Source organism: Benincasa hispida, chromosome 5, assembly GCF_009727055.1.
Source record: "Benincasa hispida cultivar B227 chromosome 5, ASM972705v1, whole genome shotgun sequence".
Taxonomy (NCBI): domain Eukaryota; kingdom Viridiplantae; phylum Streptophyta; class Magnoliopsida; order Cucurbitales; family Cucurbitaceae; genus Benincasa; species Benincasa hispida.
The window spans coordinates 22,979,888-23,001,187 of NC_052353.1; the positions used below are offsets into that span (position 1 = coordinate 22,979,888).

At 37.7% G+C, this 21,300-nt stretch overlaps 1 protein-coding gene across 2 annotated transcripts; it reads left to right on the forward strand.

Annotated features, from left to right (window-relative positions):
• Positions 1-3,259: 3,259 nt before the first annotated feature.
• Positions 3,260-18,876, forward strand: LOC120077798 (CDK5RAP1-like protein). Of its 2 annotated transcripts, XM_039031837.1 has the most exons (4): positions 3,260-3,764; positions 5,600-5,650; positions 8,277-9,331; positions 18,077-18,876. In XM_039031837.1, exons 1-4 carry the CDS (start codon positions 3,409-3,411, stop codon positions 18,577-18,579), a joined length of 1,965 nt encoding a protein of 654 aa, XP_038887765.1. In that variant the 5' UTR covers positions 3,260-3,408; the 3' UTR covers positions 18,580-18,876. The 2 variants fall into 2 exon arrangements, with proteins under 2 accessions (XP_038887765.1, XP_038887766.1); XM_039031838.1 differs by lacking the exon at positions 5,600-5,650 and having other exon boundaries at positions 3,263-3,764.
• Positions 18,877-21,300: the final 2,424 nt, after the last annotated feature.

Here is a 21,300-nt window from a genome sequence, read left to right on the forward strand (position 1 = left end):
TCGAGATTGGATTTTACCTATCAAATAGACATTTTAAACAAACAATTGAAGTAGAATTGAGGGATTTAATAGCAAGAAAATAGCTCTTTTCAAGATCTCTCATTCGTTCTATGATGAGCTATACTTCTCTACCTATCTCGTTCTGGGGTTAAACAGTAGAGACTGTAGCTTATCTTTTAAACCAGGTTCCATCAAAAAGTGTTATTGGAACACCTTTTGAATTATGGAGAGGTCGTAAAAGTGGTTTATGGCATCTTAGGATTTGGAGATGTCCAACACATGTACTTGTGGCAAATCCAAAGAAATTGGAACCACATTTAGGATTATGCCTATTTGTAGGTTATTCTAAAGAAACGAGAGGTGGTATGTTCTTTGATCCAAAAAGATAACAAAGTATTTATATCGACAAATGTTACTTTCTTAGAAGAAAACAACATTAGAGAACATAAGCCAAGGAGTAAAAGGGAAATTTAGTCTAATGTTACTTTTAAGAAGTAAAGTATTAAACAATTAAAGCTAATAATTCATCTACCCCCAAAACAATAAAAAATTTAGTCTAACATGGCTTTCATAGACAGAATCATATCATACCACAATATAGGAATTAATTCAAGAATACAAAAGGGAAAGAAAAGCTATCTGGCTTTCGATCGCGTCTCTGGGAGGGATTTTGCCCTCAAACAATCTTCGATCTCTCCAACATTAAGAAAACTCCATACTTTGCTCTAAACCTTCTCTATATAATGCCCCAGGCCTAAGATTTGGAATCCAGATTTGATACCTGATGGCCCCGACATTCCCTTGCATCCATTGCGACTAGGCTACGCCATCCTTACTCGTCTTGAATGCTTCTAGAAGTGAAAGTTGTCCCCACAAACTAACACTAGTCCTTTTAGCATGCTTTTTCTGTACTCGCATGCATCTTAGGAAAGTTCCCAAGAAGGTCACCCAATATAGGATTGCTCTAAGCTAAGCACGCTTAACTGTGAAGTTCTTATGATTGAACCACCGAAAAGGAAAGTGCACCTTGTTGGTATAGGTAGTGACTTTCAATTCTTTTAAGTCTTTCTTAACTATACTTTCATATCCTTAGGATCCCTCATATTCAGATGTGATCTTGGTTCATTCATGTCCCCCTTCTAAACTCGGGGCGTTACACTCTAGGCCTAAAAAACTCCAAAATTCAATGTAGAGAGGCTGACCAAAAACCCTAAATTAAAAATAGGCAAACTTTTTTTAAAAAATATACAATTTCTTTCCTATACTGACGCCACGACGCTTGTCTGTTTTGCTTGTCTCATGTATCTGTTTGCGGCAGTACCTTTAGGCGTTGCGACACTGTGTACTGTGTTACACTACTTCAATTTATGTTGCTTTTGGCAAAAGTGCTTAGGCAGCATGGTGGCACTGCCTTGTTTATGGGCACTCCTTGATTTTCTCCTCTTTTCTTCCCTACCTGATACACTTGATCTCGGTTTATCTTGATTGTGCATAATTGGACCGTTTTGACACATTTTAGCTCTAAATCTAGTCTTTTTGCTTTTATCTTGGAAATCACTGACAAACACATCAAATCTAATAACATCAAGTAAAATACCTTCTAAATAAAAGGTAAATAAAAACACTTTTTAAATGCTTTTCAAATAAGCTTTATCGTCCCTAGGAGGAAGGTGGCCTCAATTATAAGAATCTTGTTACCTTCAACCAAACTCTATTGGCTAAGTTGGCTCAGAGAGTGCTCAACAATCCTTTCTCGCTAATGGCTAAAGTGGTGAAGAGGCGTTATTTCCCCAATTTAGAAATGTTGAGCTCGACAGCAATGTCATCTAGCTCTTATTTCTCGAAAGGTTTCATGTGTGGGATGAGTCTGTTGAAGCTGGGTATCTGAAAGGAAGTTGGAATGGGGCTTATGTGTGGGTTTTTGATGATCCATGGATCCCTCGCCTGATTTTGTTTAAGGTTGTCACACTAAACTTGGGTTATACAGAGATGACAATTTCTTTCTTGATCATAGATTCTTGCATGTGGGATGCAGACTAGATCAAGAATATTTTCTTTCCTGTCGTTTGGGATTCAATCCTTATATCCTGTTAGGAGCTGCGATTATAGAGGATAAGTGGGCTTGGCATTTTGATCGATAGGGATGATATTCGTTTCGTAGTGGATACTCGACATCTCTCCAGTATGGAATTTCATGTTCTTCTTCTAGTAGTGAGGGGTTGTTTGGATGGTGGAAGAAGTTATGGGGTTTGAAGATCCCATCTAAGGTTAAGAATTTCATTCGGAGGTTTTCCATGATCTTCTCCCTACTTGTCTTAATCTTAGAGTTGTGGTATTGATGTCCCTCCCCTTTGCCCTATTGTAGGCATTTTGAAGAAGCTACATATCATATCATTTTTACATGTAATCGGGCTATGAGAATTTGGAAAGGTATAATTCCTATGTGGAGGGATCTTGATTTTCGGACTATAGGGTAACCATGCATGGGTTCAATAATTCTTGTCTTTACCTATGGTTGATTTAGGGAAAGCTTGTGTTGGAGCTTGGGCGATTTGGGGACGATTGAAATAAGGTTGTGCATCATGATGTTGTTCCTTCTGTTGCTTTTAGGTATGAATGAGTTATTGATTATATTAATGTGTATTTGCAGTGTGGTGTGCCTAAGCTGGATGAGCAGTTGGGGGGATTGGGTTATGCCCTTTTGGGTCGCCAAGATCCTTTATCATGTTTGTTGATGCTTCTTGTATGGAGGGGAATCGGGGATTGATGTAACATGTTTCGATTCGATTCTACTTGATGAGTCGACAGGGATTCAATGCACCACGTATGATTTCTTGGACCTATATTTGTTGCCTATTTGTGCTGAGGCTCATGGAGTAATTGAAGGATTAAATCTTGCTATTCAAAATGGGGTTAATGATCTAAACATTTTTTTTCCTGGTTGTGAGCTCTTAATTGACATGACCAAGAAGGAGATGGATCTGTTTTTAGAAGTCCTTCACAAGATCGAAGAGATTTGGAAGTTACACTCTTTGTTCATCTCCGTCAATTTTTGTTTTGTTCGCTGTGACTAGAATTGTACGATTCACACCCTTGCACACAGGGCTCACGAGTATTGCTTTTTCGTGGTTAACTTTTTTGAGTAGCTTTTGTTAAGTTGCCAATGTGATGTTAGACTTTTTTCCACTAATTTATGTAAAAAAATCGAAGGAACTAAATTAAAACTTTCTTCCTATCGTATGATTAAATTTGCCACTCAACCTTAGTGCTCGAAATTGACAAATCAATTTGGTCAATTTCCCTAACTTGCCTCCAAAATCATATGGAGGGACTAAAACTCTACAATGGACGATCGAAAACAATCATCGATTAACTTCACTCAGTCTCTCCCCATCCACAGTCGCTCAAATGGGCTTCTACGTTCTCAGAGCCCCTCCTTTCTCTTCCTCCACTACCATTATCCTCAAACCCACTTCTTCCGCTTCGCTTCTCTTCAAATTTGGCTATGCTCTCTACTCTTCACCCTTTTCCAAGTTTTCCTCCTCCTCCTCCTCCAGGACCTATTTCCGAGCTTCTTCAGCCAGATATGTTGCTTCTACGGCCACTGCAATTCCGCTTTCTGGGTCTTTACCTCGGAGGACTCGTAGTTTTCGTGGTGGGTTTATTGCAGCTACAGCTGCACCTGGGTCAGTATACAAATCGGAGGAATTGAAGCCTTCTATTTCGCCTGAGCAACCTTGGGTTCAGAGAAAAAATGGGACCGAGTAAGACTGTAAACTTCTTTACAAATGTTAACTCGCATTTTCTTCTATTCGTTTTCTTCTTGAAAATTGTGAAGTGATATAGATATATTTATTAATGTGTATGTTGTAATTGGGAGGCCTAAAAGAGGTCGATGAGCTAACCTATGTGTAACTGAAATGTTGAATCATTATGTGTATACGGATGGACGTTGTTTGTTACTCTGATAACCGATTTTGAAGTTTATGCCGTTTAAGGTTGTTACTGCAATAACATAGTATAATTTTTTATGTACAAGTTTGGGCTGCTTGAGGCACAGAAGTCAACGAGGGCTAATCCTTGAACACCGAGTATGCTTCTATTTACAGTGTGAATTGTTGTTCTCCAATTTAGTTGCTCTATTTTGCTAACGCTAGGGGCAGCACTCTAAGTTGGACGCCGGATGTTATAGAGGGCTGAAAATCTACCGTTTGAGTCTGGTGGGAACCTGCAAGAAAGAAAAGGCTTATTGAATGTTCAACTTACGTCAGTTTGGTGTTTGGGACTTTGACAATTTAGTTATGAGGTTATGAGGACGAATATGGAGAGCAATTTATTAAACGCTACATCTGAGAGAACCTAAATGTAGGGCATCTATGAGAATGGCATGTATAAACAGAAGTTGAATTTGATTGTATTTAATAAGGGATGAGTGAGGATCTCATCTTGCTTCATTTATTTCCCTCATATTATCAACTCTTAACCTTCCATTTTCATAAACTAAAGATACTACCTTAGGATTAACCGTTTCCCTATAACATTACTTTCGTCTTTAAGAAGTATAGAATCCATCTAATAAGACTTGGGATCTCAATTTGTGCAGATACCTTAAAGACATAGAGATTGTAGAATGGGGGTCTGCCTCTCTCAACCACCTCCTCTATTGATCATGTTGGATTGCAGATTGAACCACTGACATTGGCATTTGTAGTCCTCTAAATCCTTCACCTCCCTTAGCAAAATTTATGTGTGAGAAGATCAAAATGTTTTTGAGTAGCTTAGTTATGGAGGCAGAACACCAATGATAAGGTTAAAAAAAAGAATCCCTTATCAAAGCTTTATTATCAAATTGGTTTGTCATGTGCAATATGGATGTTGAAACTCCACAATGCACATGAAGATCTTTAGGGGTGGGTGGTGATGTTGTGGGGGGAGATGTGGTCATTGGTTAGATTTACCACCTCCATTTGAGTGTCTGTTGCTAGAAAATTTTGTGATTCCCTTTCTTCTTATTTTGAATTTTATGGGCCTTGTATGTATAAGCCTTTTCATTTTTGTCCAGTCTGGAAATTTTCTTGCACATTATTATATCCTCACCTCTTTAATAGCAGGACTGACATTTATCTATAATTGGCCAAGATTATTTGGATTGTAACCGTCTCAAAGGATGTTAAATTCTGTCCTCGTACCATAGGTTTTTAATGGATCAATGATCATGATAGAGTCAAGGCTGTCAATTGTTTGCTAACCTCTTATGTTCTTTAAAAAAATGCATAAGGGTTCCTTGTTGTGTTGATTTAGGAAAATATGGGGAAGACTTTGGCCATCTCCTCTTTTCTTATTTCTTTTGCTTTAGCAAATGGTATATTTTCAGCGATTTTAGAATCTCTTGGCATGCACCGCATAAGCTTCAAAAACCATGTATCAAATTCTGTTTGGCCACTTTTTTGTAGACAGAGGCACCCTTTGATTTAATCTTAGGAAAGTTTATTTGTTCTTTTTTATAAAAAAAATGAAGAACATTCATTGGGAGAAAATGAACAAATAAAAGGGCATACAAGGCATATAATCTTATTGAGGTTATTATTTTTTTTTCTAGGTCTTCAGCTTGTTTGGTAGAAATAGGCTCCCAGTTGAGGTTAATTGGCAGGTATCTCTCTTTTTTTAGTGTATAATTCTTTATAAAAACGAAGGAATGCCCCTTCCATTTCTGATCTGTGACTAAGTTTCTGCCATCGGCTGAGAGCACCATATGATGGAGCTTTTCCTTCTTTGGGCGGTAACCACATAGTGAAAAAACCTGGAATTAACATCCCTTTCTTCCGACCACTTTAATTTGCAGCTTTTCCACAATGCTTCTTCGTTGATAGCTAAAGAAAGCAGTTGACCTTCAATATATGCTTTGTTGCAATTGGGCAGGCTGTAGAGTTCCAGATTCATCCATGGAGTCCAAAAAAGCTAATTTCCCGAGAAGTCGATTCCTCTAATTGCTAATACTCCCATATGTGAATTTGTTGCATTCATTAATAACAATTTTAAGGCCCCTGAGTTTTTGTATAAACTCTAAGGCCCTTGAGTTTTGTAAACTCATGTCTGGGACAGCCCCTTAAAGGAGTGTTGAGCTACTGGTATTCAATCGTAGGAACAAAGTGGGGATGTTGTAACCAAACATTTTTGAATCTGAATGGTGTGGGACCCCAATTGTTCACTCCAATGCTGATTTGAATGGGATAATGATAAGAAGTTACCCTTCGAGGTGCTTTACTGGAGCGTTTGGACAATGATAAGAAGTTACAACACTGTTCTCTTTTCTTATAAAGATGAACATATACTGACAATTTGTTCAACATTGTTGGCTTTTTGAGGTGGCATCTGGTCTCAATTTTAATCACCGAAGTCCGAATTCTTTGGTCTGAATATGGAGAATGAGAAGGTGCTCACTTTAGCCAACAAATATGGTCATAAAGTTGGGTCTTGGCCTACTATTAATCTTGGTCTCACCCTTAACAGACAGCCCAGAACGCTTCTGGGAGCCTATGATTGAGAAGATTGAAAGAAAGCTCCTCTTACGGAAAAACAATCACATTTCAAAGAGGGGAAGACACTCTCATACAAGCCACTCTCACCAATTTTCCAACTTATTATACGTCATTTACAAAATGCCAACCAAAGTGACTAACATCATGGATAAATTGATAAGCTTCCTATGGAAAGGTAACAAAGATGGCAAAGATCTTCATCTTGTTAAATGGGACAATCTCCTTATTCCCACGAAGGAAGGTGGGCTTGGATTCTACAGCTTGAAAGATCAAAACAGAGCCCTCCTTTCTAAATGGATTTGGTGGTACGTACCAATCTGAAAAGAGGGCATTCTGGAGGAAAATTGTTGATGCAAAATATGGAACCACCCATCTCAACGATAAACTTGGCTTGTGATGCCCCCTTTACTAAACAATTTCTCTTGATTTTTAATCTGTCACAAGACAGTCAAGAAATTCTGCAGCGCAGAGATGGGCTTCTGGAATTTGAGGTTGAGAAGAAATTAAAGAGATTTTGAAATTGAAGAACTTGGAGCTCTTACACAATGCTTATCCACAGTCACCTTATCCCATAATCCTGACAAAGGATTATGGTACCTTCTCCAACAGATCTCTCTTGTGTAATATTGTCCCCCCAACACAGATTCTCCTTTGCCTGGTTATGATTTGATTTGGAAGGGCACTATCCAAAAAAGGTTAAAGTTCTACTTATGGGAGCTATCACACGGAGCCATAACTCATGATAGGTTTCAAAGAAGATTGCCCCATATGGTTTTTGTGTCCACAATGGTGTTATATGTCCAAACAACAATCTGATTCTCAAGGTCATCTTTTGGTCTCTTGTTCATTTGCTAGATCCTTTGGAACCACATTCTCTCTACGTTCAATTGGCAAGCTGTCCCCCCGGATGATCCTAATCTCCTCCTCTCATATACCTTTTGGTGGAAACCCCTTCGAAAAGGAGGGAAAGATGGTTAGAGAGGATTTTATGAGATCCTTTTGCTGGAATTTATGGCAAGAAAGGAATCGAAGAATTTTCCAAGATCAAGAAATCCCCTATAGTTTTTACCAAAAAAAGAAATCCCCTATAGTTAATTTGGTTTTGACTTGGTATCGTTGTTCCCCCTTATTTCACCACTATAGTCTTACCATGCTCCTTTCCAATTGGAAAGGTCTTTTGTAACTCTTCTTTGGGGGTCTCCCCTTCTGTAGTTTCATACCATCAATGAAAATGTTTCATTAAAAAAAAAAATTGTTACCTTTTTTTCCCCTTTTTTCCTTCTTTTTAGCAAACTGAAACTATATTCATGACGAAGCTAATATAAAGAAAAAGGGAGATGAGTTATCCCAAAAAGCCACGAGGTTACAAAAGGCTTCTTGATTGGCAAAATCATATGAAGGTGATAACAAATTGGCTGTAAAGGAAGGAGAGAATATTTGAAGGAATTTACATTGTTCATGTATTTCGGAGGTCTTAAAACTTTCGTGTTGCAGCCTTTAATTGTGGCTTTCTAGCTATGGACTTTTGTATCTAATCTCCCCTTATATTTAATGCTTCTTGTGAGTACTTTCTGTAATCTCGTATAGCTTTCACAATGGTTGGCAGCCCTCATTTTTCTCTATTGTCAGTATCTTCCATGGAGAGAGAATATATTTAACAAAGTTTTTCCATCTCAAGTAATACAGTTTAATTATGTGCCAAATCTGAACCTTTCTTTTCTTTTTATTCTTGACCAGATCCTTACCAGCTTCTGAAGTCCCTTTGAGAGGTCGTATTTATCATGAAACTTATGGGTGTCAAATGAATATTAATGATATGGAGGTTGTTCTATCTATCATGAAAAATGCTGGATACAGTGAAACTGTTGACATTCCTGAGACTGCAGAGATCATTTTTATCAACACTTGTGCTATCAGGGACAATGCTGAACAGAAGGTGTGGCAGAGACTTAATTACTTTTGGTTTCTGAAGAGACAATGGAAAAGTAATGTTGCCATAGGAAGGTCTAAGTCTCAGCACCCTCCAAAAGTAGTTGTTTTGGGGTGCATGGCCGAGAGGTTGAAAGATAAGATATTAGATGCAGACAAGATGGTTGATGTGGTTTGTGGACCTGATGCTTACAGAGATCTACCACGATTATTGGATGAAGTAGATTATGGTCAAAAGGGAATAAACACACTTCTTTCTCTCGAAGAAACTTATGCTGACATAAGTCCAGTACGAATATCCAAAAATTCAGTCACTGCATTTGTATCTGTGATGAGAGGTTGCAACAATATGTGCTCATTCTGCATTGTTCCTTTCACCAGGGGCAGAGAGCGGTCACGTCCTGTTGAATCAATTGTGTGTGAGGTTAGAGAACTTTATAGAGAAGGTGTGAAAGAGGTTACTCTTCTTGGTCAGAATGTTAACAGCTATAATGATACCGCTGAGAATGCAGACGTAGAACCAGGAACTAATTGGAAACTCAGTGATGGATTTTCCACCATAGCCAAGGTTAAGAAAATGGGTTTGCGTTTTTCTGATCTCTTAGATCGTCTATCCACCGAATTTCCTGAGATGAGGTTTAGATACACTTCGCCACATCCTAAAGACTTTCCTGATGAATTCCTTTATTTAATGCGAGACAGGCACAACATTTGCAAAAGCATCCATTTACCTGCTCAGAGTGGGAATAGCACAGTTCTCGAAAGAATGCGTAGGGGATATACCCGAGAGGCTTACTTGGATCTTGTGCACAAGATTCGATCAATCATTCCGGATGTGGGAATAACTAGTGATTTCATTTGTGGTAAGTGGGCCTTTTCAACTTCTATAATATTTTTCCTATAATAAAATTTCTATAATATCTTAGATTAGATATTGGTTATTTTGTATATGAAACATTGGTACCATTGTGTAGTTAGAAGTGCCTAACCAACCAGCTAGTACGGCATTCCTTTGAAGTGCCTAGCCAATGGCAGTGATGGATCATGATGTAGAACTTCTTTGTTTTTAATAACTCCTTTCTTTTCTTTTTGTCCTTAACCCCTCTTCTCTTCTTTTCTTTTCTTTTTTAATTATTTTTTATTATTTTTAAGAGGGAAACGAAACATTTCATTGATAAAATGAAAATAGACTAAGGTTCAAAGCTACAATAATCTTCAATAATCCTTAACCATTTTACCTATAATGAAATGTTTGCAATCAGATTGCAAATATGTGGAACAGTCTAAGCTTCATTTGAAACACTAGCTGATTTGTTAGGCAGTTAACTGGCTAATGTTCTTTCATTCAATTTTTCCCTACATTATCTTACAGTACTTGTAAAACTACTAATTTTTCTAGAATTTATCTGTTGGTGGACCACATTGTCATTGCTTTTCTCTGTTATATATTGGATTCAACTGTCGTTTTGATCCCTAGAATATTGGCTCTCTTTATATAAATCTTATAACTTCTAACATATCCAAAATTGTGAACTTTCACGGTTATCCTTGGTGAAACTTTTAGGTTTGAGAGAATTAGAATATCTTATTCCATTCACTAAAGAGATATATATATATATACAAGAGTACAAGAGTGACCTAATTAGGAAAATGTAAAAAGACAATAAAGGACAAAACTAAAGATATTTACAATTACAAGATAACCCTAATATGGGTAATCTAACACTCCCCTCAAGTTGGAACATATATGTTAATATTAGGCCACCAATAATTCATACTTACCAAATGAGGGGCAAATCTGGGAATTTACCTAATATTCTACCTGCAGAGATAGTGGGACATAAGAATTAGTCAGAGAAAGGGGACCACTATTTGGTTATATCAGGAATGTGGAGGAATTGTAGGAGGATAGCTTTTTTATATGAAGTAGAGTAAGGCTTTTGAAGAGAGTGACAACCCTCTCGAATTGGCTGAGTGTTATTTTCTTTCCTTGCAAGTGTTTCCTTTATTGTATTCCTTTCTATGGATCTTCTGATTGTTCTTGGGTTGTAATTTGGATTTCCTACTCTTTTCTGAAATATAAACATATTTGTAGTACTTGCTTTCTGTTTGTTGGCTTGTTTGGGAACTTGGCTGAGTGTAGGTGAAGCAAGTTCCTAACAAATTGGTATCAGAACCCTAACATCCTTGGGCGAACAAGGCAAATGGCGCAAAGGTAGGTGGAGGAAAGGTTGGAAGTGAACGAGAAGGATATAGCTGAAATAAAGGAGATAATAGTCGGCCTCTGCAAGAGCTTTGAGAAACTGGTCGAGGAAGTCCATGAAAATAGCTTGATGAAGAAGAGCGAGGTCTCCGAAATGGTTGAGGGATCACACTCGAAATAAAAAAGGAAGATGGTTGAAGGGGAGTCGGCTGCCGTCCAAAGGACTAGTAATGATGAGGGAGAATATAAAAGACTGGAGATGCTAGTTTTCGCCGGGGAGAACCCAAAGTCATGGGCCTACAGGGCGGAGCATTTTTTTTTTTGAGATACATGAGTTGAGCGACGTAGAGAAGGTAAAGGTTGCTGTGGTAAGCTTTGGGCCGGATGAGGTGGATGATTTCGATGGAGTCACACGAGGAAACCGATCGGGTCGTGGGTAGATTTGAAAAAGAGAATGTTTGAGCATTTTCGATCCATTGCAGAGGGTAGCTTGGGTGCTTGCCTACTAAAGATCAAGCAAGAAGGCACCTACGCCGATTACGTCAAGAAATTTGTTACATATTCTGCACCATTACTGGACATGGCAAAGGACGTCTTGAAGGACACCTTTCTGAACGGCTTGGAATCGAAGCTACAGACTGAGGTGATTAGTCGTCGGCTAGTAGGCTTGGAGGCCTGAATGAGGGAAGCCTAATTGGTGAATGACTATAACCTAGCCCGGAAGTTAGCCATGAAGGAGTGGAGTGATGCTGGGCCCATTAAGGGAGAGGCCCAATTGGGAATTAAATCCCATCCCATGAGTAAGGGAAACTCCAAGGGGGCTGAAATCGGTGCTACTCGTCAGATATCAATACCTGTTAAGGGAAGTTTCGGAAAGAGGGATCCCCTGATGAAGCATCTGTCAGACGGGGAATACCGTGAACGGCTTGAGAAGGGACTTTGCTTTCGTTGCAATGACAAATATGCGCTAGGTCACCGATGCAAGGTGAAGGAGAATCGAGAGTTGATGTTATTTATCACCAATGACGAATCTAACTCAAAGGAGGAGACGACAGAGGTTGAAATCACCCCAGAGCTGAACACATTCGAGGTCATGGAAGATGCAGAAAGTTCATTAAAGTCGATGCTGGGATTTTCTAAACAAGGAACGATGAAATTAAAGGGGACAATCAGAGCAAGAGAAGTAGTAGTACTTATTTATTGTGGGGCCACCCACAATTTTATCCATCAACGACTTGTGACAGAACTGGAACTTCCTCTATCAGAGACAACCAAGTATGGAGTAATCATTGGTAATGGAGCTATGTTAAGAGGAATCGGAGTAAGGTAGTAGTGTTGAACCTATCCGAACTTGTGGTGACAGTCGATTTTCTTCCAATTAATCTGGGGAGGATGGATGTGGTGTTAGAGATGTAGTGCTTGGTTCACAATGGGGTTCATGGGGGTGCATTGGCTGTCCCTCACAATGTCGTTTGCGGTGGACGATAAATAGGTGACCCTTCAGGGAGACCCATCGCTCACTACATCAGAAGTAACTCTAAAAGCTCTGACCAAGATATGGAGGAAGACGACCAGGGATTTCTAATCAAGTTTCAGAATACGGAGATTGAAGGGGAGGCAGAGATAGCTCGGGAATCAACTGATGGCAGTGTGGAGACCCTTTCAGTAATGATCCAAGCACTATTGGAAGAGAGTGAGGATGTGTTTGGCAGTTCGAAAGTCCTTCCCCCAAGGTGAACAGTAGATCACCAGATTGTGATTAAAGAAGGTCAAGCACTGGTCAACGTGAGGCCATACAAGTATGGGCACACCCAAAAGGAAGAAATCGAGAAATTGGTAGAGGAAATGTTACAAGCAGAAATCATTAGACCTAGTCACAGCCCTTACATGAGCCCAGTGCTGCTAATGCGAATGATAGACGGAAGCTGGAGATTCCATGTTGATTACCGGAAGCTTAACCAGGTGACCAGAGCTGATAAGTTTCCCATTTCGGTTATTGAAGAGTTGTTGGACGAATTACATGGTTCAGCAGTGTATCCCAAATTGGACCTCCATTCAGGATACCACCAAATCAGAATGAGGCCAGAGGACATCGAGAAAACGACTTTTCACACCCACGAAGGGCATTATGAATTCCTAGTCATGCCGTTCGGATTAACTAATGCTCCAACAACATTTTAGTCGTTAATGAACCAGATCTTTAGGCCATTCCTCCGCCAGTTCGTCCTGGTATTTTTTGATGACATTTTAGTTTACAACCCCTACATCACCATCCACGAGTTACATCCACGAGTTACATTTAGTAGTCGTTTTCACTGTATTGAGGGATAATCATTTATTTGCGAATAGGAAGAAGTGCGTATTTTGTCAATATAGGATCCAATTTTTAGGGCACTGGGTATCACAACACGGGGTGGAGGCAGATGATGAGAAGGTGAAGGTGATGTTACAGTGGCCCCGACCTAAGAATGTGACTGAATTAAGGGGATTCTTGGGATTGATAGGGTACTATAGACGGTTTGTGAAGGGGTATGGGGAGACGGTTGCACCACTGACTAAGCTGTTACAAAAAAATTCATTTAGGTGGGACGAGACAGCTTCCAAGGCTTTCAATGAGCCGAAGACAGCCATGGTGACCATTCCAATGTTAGCACTTCTGGATTTTTCTCAATCATTTGTCATAGAGACGGATGCCTCAGGTTTTGGGTTAGAAGTAGTTTTGTCACAAAATGAGGAGCTCAGGGGAAGTCAATTTATGAAAGGGAATTGATGGCAGTAGTTCTGTATGTACAAAAATGGAGACACTATTTATTGGGAAACAAATTCGCCCGTGATATCGGACCAGAAGGCATTGAAGTTCCTACTAGAGCAACGGGAAGTGCAGCCTCAATTCCATCGTTGGCTAACTAAGCTAATGGGCTATGACTTCGATATCCTTTATCAGCCCGGGCTACAAAACAAAGTAGCAAATGCCCTGTCTCGTATACCTCCAGACGTCGAGATTCTAGTGTTATCTTCCCCTGCCCTAGTAGAGGTGGACACCGTCTTGAAAGAAGTAGAAGTGGATGAGGAGTTGCAACAAATTATAAACACCCTGAAGATTGATTCAGAGGGAGTACCTAATTATCAATTAAGACATGGGAAACTGTTATATAAGGGCAGATTGGTACTCTCAAGTTCTTCTTCACTAATTCCAGCATTGCTCCACACGTTTCATGACTCAGTTGTGGGAGGACATTCTGTGTTCCTTCGCACATAAAAGAATGTCTGACGAGCTGCTTTGGCAAGGGATGAAGTCTGACGTCAAGAAATATTTAGAACAATGTGCAACATGCCAATGCAACAAAGTCGAAGCAACTTCTCCAGTCAGATTGTTATAGCCCCTTCCTATTCCTTATCAGATATGGGATGATCTAACAATGGATTATGGTGGTGGTCGATCGCTTGAGTAAGTATGCTCACTTCGTATGCCTTAAACACTCGTTTTCAACTAAGGAAGTCGCAGATCTGTTTGTGCAAGAAGTGGTTAGACACCATGGGATTCCTAAGACCATAATAACGGATCAAGATAAAATTTTCCTCAGCAATTTCTGGAGGGAACTATTCACCATAATGGGGACGGTACTGAAGAGAAGCATGACGTTTCACCCTCAAACTGATGGACAAACGAAGAGGGTAAATCACTGCCTGGAAACGTACTTATGCTGTTTTTGCAACGAGCAACCTACTCGATGGAGCACGTGGATACCGTGGGCCGAGCTATGGTACAATACAACTTTCCACGCTTCTACAAAAACAACCCCATACCAGGCAGTTTATGGGCGTGTGCCTCCACCACTCATCTCATATGGAGAGAACAAGACTTCTAATGACATTGTCGAGCAGAAACTGATGGCAAGAGATGCAGCCTCGAGATTTGAAGGAACAGTTGGCGATAGCCCAAAATCGAATGAAAAAAAAGTTGATTTGAAGAGGCGGGAAGTAACTTTTGAGATTGGGGACGAGGTGTTCCTAAAGCTTAGACCATATAAACAGCGTTCCCTGACAAAGAAAAGGTGCGAAAAACTTTCCCCTTGTTTTTTTTATAGACCTTACAGAGTTCTAGAGCAAATTGGGGAGGTGTCATATAAGTTGGAGTTACCAGAAGAAGTCAATATACACGATGTTTTTCATGTGTCACAGCTGAAAAAGAAATTGGGTGGCAAACACAGGTTCAACATCACCCCCTGGTGCTGACAGAGGAATTCGAACTACAAATTGTACTAGAGACCATATTGGGAGTACGTTGGAATGGGGAACTCGCAACTAATGAATGGTTGGTGAAATGGAAGAACCTCCCTGAGAGCAAGGAAACATGAGAGCCTATTCATCAAATGACTGAACAATTTCCCACACTTCACCTTGAGGACAAGGTGCATCTCAAGGAGGGGGTATTTTTAGGCCATCGATAATTCATACTTACCAAAGGAGGGGCAAATCTGGGAATTTACCTAATATTCTACCTGCAGAAATAGTGGGACGTATGAATTTGTTAGAGAAAGGGGACCACTGTTTGGTTATATAAGGAATGGGGAGGAATTGTCGGAGGATATCTTTTCGGTAAAAAGTAGAGTAAGGCTTTTGAGGAGAGTGACAACCCTGAGTATTATTTTCTTTCCTTGCAAGTGTTTCGTTTATTGTATTCCTTTCTATGGATCTTCTGATTGTTCTTGGGTTGTAATTTGGATTTCCTACTCTTTTCTGAAATATATCCATATTTGTAATACTTGCTCTTTGTCTGTTGGCTTGTTTGGGAACTTGGTTGAGTGCAAGTGAAGCAGGTTCCTAACAGTTAATCATGCCCAACTTGTTACATAGATAATCTATACATGCATCATTCAAAGCTTTCGCGAAGATATTTCCTAATTGCTCTCTAGTTTTCACATATTCTGTAGATACCAAACCTCTTTGAGTTTTTTCATGTACGAAATGACAGTCAACTTCAATATGTTTTGTTCTCTCGTGGAACACTGGATTAGATGCGATATGAAGTTTTGCATGATTATCACACCACAACTTTGTTGGTGTTGTGATATCAAATCCCAACTCTACAAGTTGGTATATCCACACCAATTCACACATGGACTGTGCCATTGTTTTATATTCTGATTCAACATTTGAACGTGACACCACATTTTGTTTCTTACTCTTCCAAGAAATCAAATTACCACAAACAAAAACACAATATCCTGAGGCGGAGTGTTAGATTATAGACTAGAGTTACCTATCATATGGTTTGTAGCTCCAGAGTCAATGATCCATTATGAAGTGGAGGAAATAGGACATTTATAGTGTTACCTATTTCTGCAATGGCAGTAGTGGGAGTATAAGAAGTGGATGGAGTTGAAGATGATGCTATCAATGACTCTTGATACTATTGAAATTTAGCAAACTCCTCTGCAGAAATTGTAATAGACTTCTCAAGATTGTCAGGCAAAGAAGCTATACATGCAGATGACACCCTTTGACCCTTTTTCAACAATCTCTTGCACTCACGTTTCGTGTGGCCATATGACAATAATAGCAAATAACATCTCCTAAATTTGGTCTTTAAGTATTGGGATAACCTTTGGAGTTATTTGAATAAACCCCTTTATTACCCCTATAGTCATTTGTATGCCCAATTAAAGCACTATTAGAATCAAATGATATAACTACTTGTGACTTATCTATATGAAGTATTCAAGTATAAGCCTTTTCCAATAATGAGATGTTTGAGTTCGACAACACTTGATCTTTGGCCATGTCGTATTTAGGTGCAAGGCCAATTGAAAAACTCATGATGAAGAATTTTTCACGTTGAGCTAACAAAACTTTGGGATCAGTACTAATTGACATTAAGGCATTGAATTTTGCACATGTATTTTTCACCTCCATAAAATAACTTGTAAGTGATTTCTCTCCTTGGTCAGGTTGAAATAGATTCTTACGCACCTCAAATACTCTATTGATGTTCTCTTTCCCAGAATAGAGAAAATCCAAAAATTCCAATACGTCTTTAACAAATTTATAGTGATTAACTGATCCAAATTTTCACACTCAATAGAATTCTTGATTTGTAGAAGCATTCTTGAATCGTCCCTCAACCAAATCTTTGTAGAAGCATTAGTTGGTGTCTCTTCAGTTATATGATCATCCACCTCAATGTTCCCAATAAAATGATGAACATTTGATCTCAATAAATAATAATTAATTCCATTCAACTTGTATTCGGTGACTTTTGACACCATCAGAATCATCTCGTACATGACTACTGTTTTCTTGTTAGCCATAACCTAAAAAGGACAGAAATATAGATTAAAATCTAAAAAAAATCTGTATTAAACCAAACCCTATGGTACCAAAGAGACTTTTCCATCGACAAACCACAAATAAGTGAAGATATAGTCCAAACACACAAACTAGTAGGAGGAATACACGATTTCGATTAAAACCACCGAAGACGACTTGAAACAGATGACAGACACTGGCGGCGACATGTGAGGTTCACATGCTGCTCAGATCAACACCGGATTTTATACTTTTGTAGATCAACGGTTGGGCTCTCTGTTGGAATGGGTGGTGTTAAAAAAATAGCGATCAACAGTGACCTAATTTGTACCGGTGGCGGTGGACGGCGACAAATGATGGCAACCTAAAGTGTAGACTTAAGCAGTTCTCAAAACCCTAGATGAAACACAACCAGGTTCTAAACACCAAACTCTAAAGTTCACAAAAACCTTAAAACCTAAGGCTCTGATACCATGCGAAACTTTTAGGTCCGAGAGAATTAGAATATCTTATTCCATTCACTATATATATACACACACATATATATACAAGAATACAAGAGTGACCTAATTAGAAGAATGTAAAAAGACAATAAATGACAAAACTAAAGATATTTACAATAACAAGATAACCCTAATTTCGGTAATCTAACATCCTTGTTTAAGGAAAAGAAAAATCTGTAATGTTGATATTGGCGCTCAGATAAGAAAGCTTATATGACATTTGATTTACTAAATAAGTGTCACTATGTTATTCACACAACACAATGTATATCTCATCCTTCTTTGATTTAGTTAATAATTTTTATTGTGGGGGTGTAGCAAGAAATTTTGAGCATCCTTCTTTCTCTGCTGAAGAACATTGTCAAATTCGTTTGTCGGAGATGGCATGTCAGATAACCTGGTTTGATACTGTTGCATAACTTACTGAGTTGGATCCATGTCATATTTAATTTTCCAGCAAAGTAGCTTGGCTTAATAGTACTGGACTTATTACATGGTTAATGCTGTTATTATTTCTCCACTTTATTAATTCTAATGTAATGCACTTGGTGGTATTGCTGTCTTGATGTATCATTTTTCATTCCAATTTATAGGTTTTTGTGGGGAGACCGAAGAGGAACATGCCGACACCCTAAGTCTGATCAGTGAAGTTGGTTACGATATGGCTTACTTGTTTGCATATAGCATGAGGGAAAAGACTCATGCCCATCGGAACTATGTCGATGACGTTCCAGAGGAAGTGAAGCAGAGAAGACTTACTGAACTCATTGAAACTTTTCGGAACAGTACAGGACGGTGTTATGATTCGCAGATTGGCAGTGTCCAATTGGTGCTTGTGGAAGGACCAAACAAGAGAGCCCCAGAGACAGAGATGATTGGCAAGAGCGACAGAGGTCATAGAGTTTCGTTCATTAATGTCGCAGTTCCACATCGAGATGGTGATTATGATGGACAACGGAAAGCAGTGGTTGGTGACTTTGTGGAAGTCCGTATCTCAAAATCGACAAGAGCGTCATTGTTCGGTGAGGCACTTGCCATTACAAAATTGAGCTCATTCTACAACAGTATGGATGAATCAATTGCCTGTGTGAGCTGATCTTCTAATGAATTTAGATCGTTTTGGCTTTTGCTAAAATGTTATTGCTTTAGTGTTCAACTACCTCTTCAATACCTGAGGGGTGCTTTAGTATTGTTTTGTTTTTTATTAGATTATCATTGCATCTTTTTCAATGGGTAAAAATATAATTGTATCTTGGTTATAGATGCTTGTGATTTATGAAAGAGTAGTAGCAACGACCTTACTTGAGCAGGACCTGTTGTATAGATTGTACTACTAATAAAAGTGGAAGAGTTGAGCTTTCAACAATGAGATTTGAGGCTTAAGTTGTTGAAAGAGATGTATGAAATTATATTTTACATTCCAATTTTGTCCAACTCACATAGCTAAGGTTGTCTTATTTTCGCCAATTCTATACCTAAAATATTTATATCTAAGTTTCAGTGCAAATTATAATTGGAGCTATAAGTGTTTTTATAAACTACAAATCACATATTCACCCATTAATTTTATCATGAACACGACTTTGGTAGATACAAAATTACAATCGTATATAGTTTGCATATAATTTAAAAAGAATATATTCTTTCTTTATTTAAGCATTTTCTTAATTAATTTATGGAAGGGGAGCTTCAAGTATAACTTAGTATAAATTTATACTATCAACTTTAGGATAATATGAGGTTTGATCTTCTATGATATGAACCATCAAGGGCATCAAATTATTATTTATATTTTATTTAATTATTTTGATGTAGTTTTAATAATTTTCTTATTTTTTCCTTTTTATGACATTAAGTAGATTTTTTTTCTCATTTCGATATGTTTAATGACATGATATTAGGGTTTCATTGAGATTATTTAAAATTTTGCCATCAGGTTGTTTGGGGTAATGAAGAAACATCTAGTCAAATAGCTCATTCCACATCTAATATTTCAAAACTGTCCTAACATTTAGAATTATTTCATAATTAGATTTTAGCTGTTTTTTGGACAATTTTAACCTTATTGTTGCTTATCTCTCTACATTTATTACATATTTTATTTATTTTTTTTAAAGGTATTGTAAATAAAGTGTGGGGTGGGAGAATCGAACCTCGAGGTCAATAGTACGAGCACTAAAGCTATGCTCTTGTTGGCATTACATATTTTATTTGTCAATACATTTTTATTTATTTTTTATTTTTTTTTCCCATAGGCTTTTACGGTTTTTAGATGCAGATTAGAAAGTAAAAACAAAATTTTCTATATTGCTTTTCGTTAAGATTCCATGATGTTAGAAAGTAATACTTTTCATATTGGCATTTCAAAGTTTGTTATTTTCTCTAAGGATTTTGGCCTAATATCAGTTTTTCCATTTTTCTATTTTTATTTCTGCATTTTAATTTCTTCCAGTTTGCCATTTTCATCGTTGTCTATTATTTTTATTATTTTCTTTTTTTTTTTTTCTTTCCATCAATCCTTTCCTGTCCATCATTTTTTAATTTTAATTTTAATCTTCTCATAGAGAAGACCGCAAGGCTTATTTTGTCTAAGTTTAAAATAATAATCATCAATGTTCAATCAAATTTAAGGGTTAAGTTAAAAAATAATGTAATTTTTAAAAATATTGGCAAAAATAGGGTACTCGAAAAAATTTAGTGGTTTAACAAGCAAATTCTAAATACAAGGTTGATGCCTAAATTAATGACAAAAATAGGATAATTGTGGGGAAGAAAATCGTGTACCGGGTACACAATTTTTATTAGTTTAGGCAGCACCCACCTTGGTTGGTAGGGGACTGGTTAATGAAATTGTGGATTGGGTCGACTAAAATTGTGGACCTAGTCCACGAGTCCCTTTTTTTTAAATTAAAAATTTTCTTTTTTACTTGTTTTTTCCATGTTGTTATGCTTATAGAATATTAGAACATTCAATTTGACACATAATAAGGAAATGATTAATAATTTTTTTTATATAAATAAAAATTCATATGAAGCTAAAAGTTTGAATTACAAGTCACTCCATATCCCACACGGTGGTCTTCTTCGTGGGTGTTGCATAAGACGAGGTATAGACACTTCAAAATATTGCTAGAATTACGGTGATAACAGACAGAAATTCATCGTGCGCATAATACCTGTGTTGATGATCGGAACTTGATGCGATGTCAAGTTGTATTCCTAGTGTGTGCCAAGGAGTAGTTAGAATCTAATCATGAAATCGTGAGGTTCCTGGTCAACATGTTGCTCTAGAAAATCTTCGACATGTTGTCATTGTCGTATACGATGAATATGTCTTCTGTCATTGTTGGCAACATTAAGTCTTCGTGTTTGTTGAATGATATTTTCTACATTTACCAAGTTTTGGTCACATACTGAACCTAATTAACTGGTAAATCGTGTTATACTGAATATTGGTGTACATCTTGGATAAAATTATTATGTATAATGAAAAGTATCGATATGAAAGAATATTCCATACCACATATATAAAAAAATACATGATAAAATTTTAACCATGCAATAATAGTTGTTGGATCGGTATAACAACCCTAGAGGAGGTGAATAGTTTAATTAATCTTTTTGAAAAATATGCTTAATTTAAACTAGTTAATCCTAATTGATGCTAAGTAACAACATTGATAAAAATTATGCAAATATACTCAATCAATCTCAATCAAAAAGAGCATACAATTAAAATTTAATACAAAAATAATTAGGAAAAGTCTAGAAAAGAAGACATCGTGATTTTTGTAATGGTTTGGTCAAACTCGTTCTA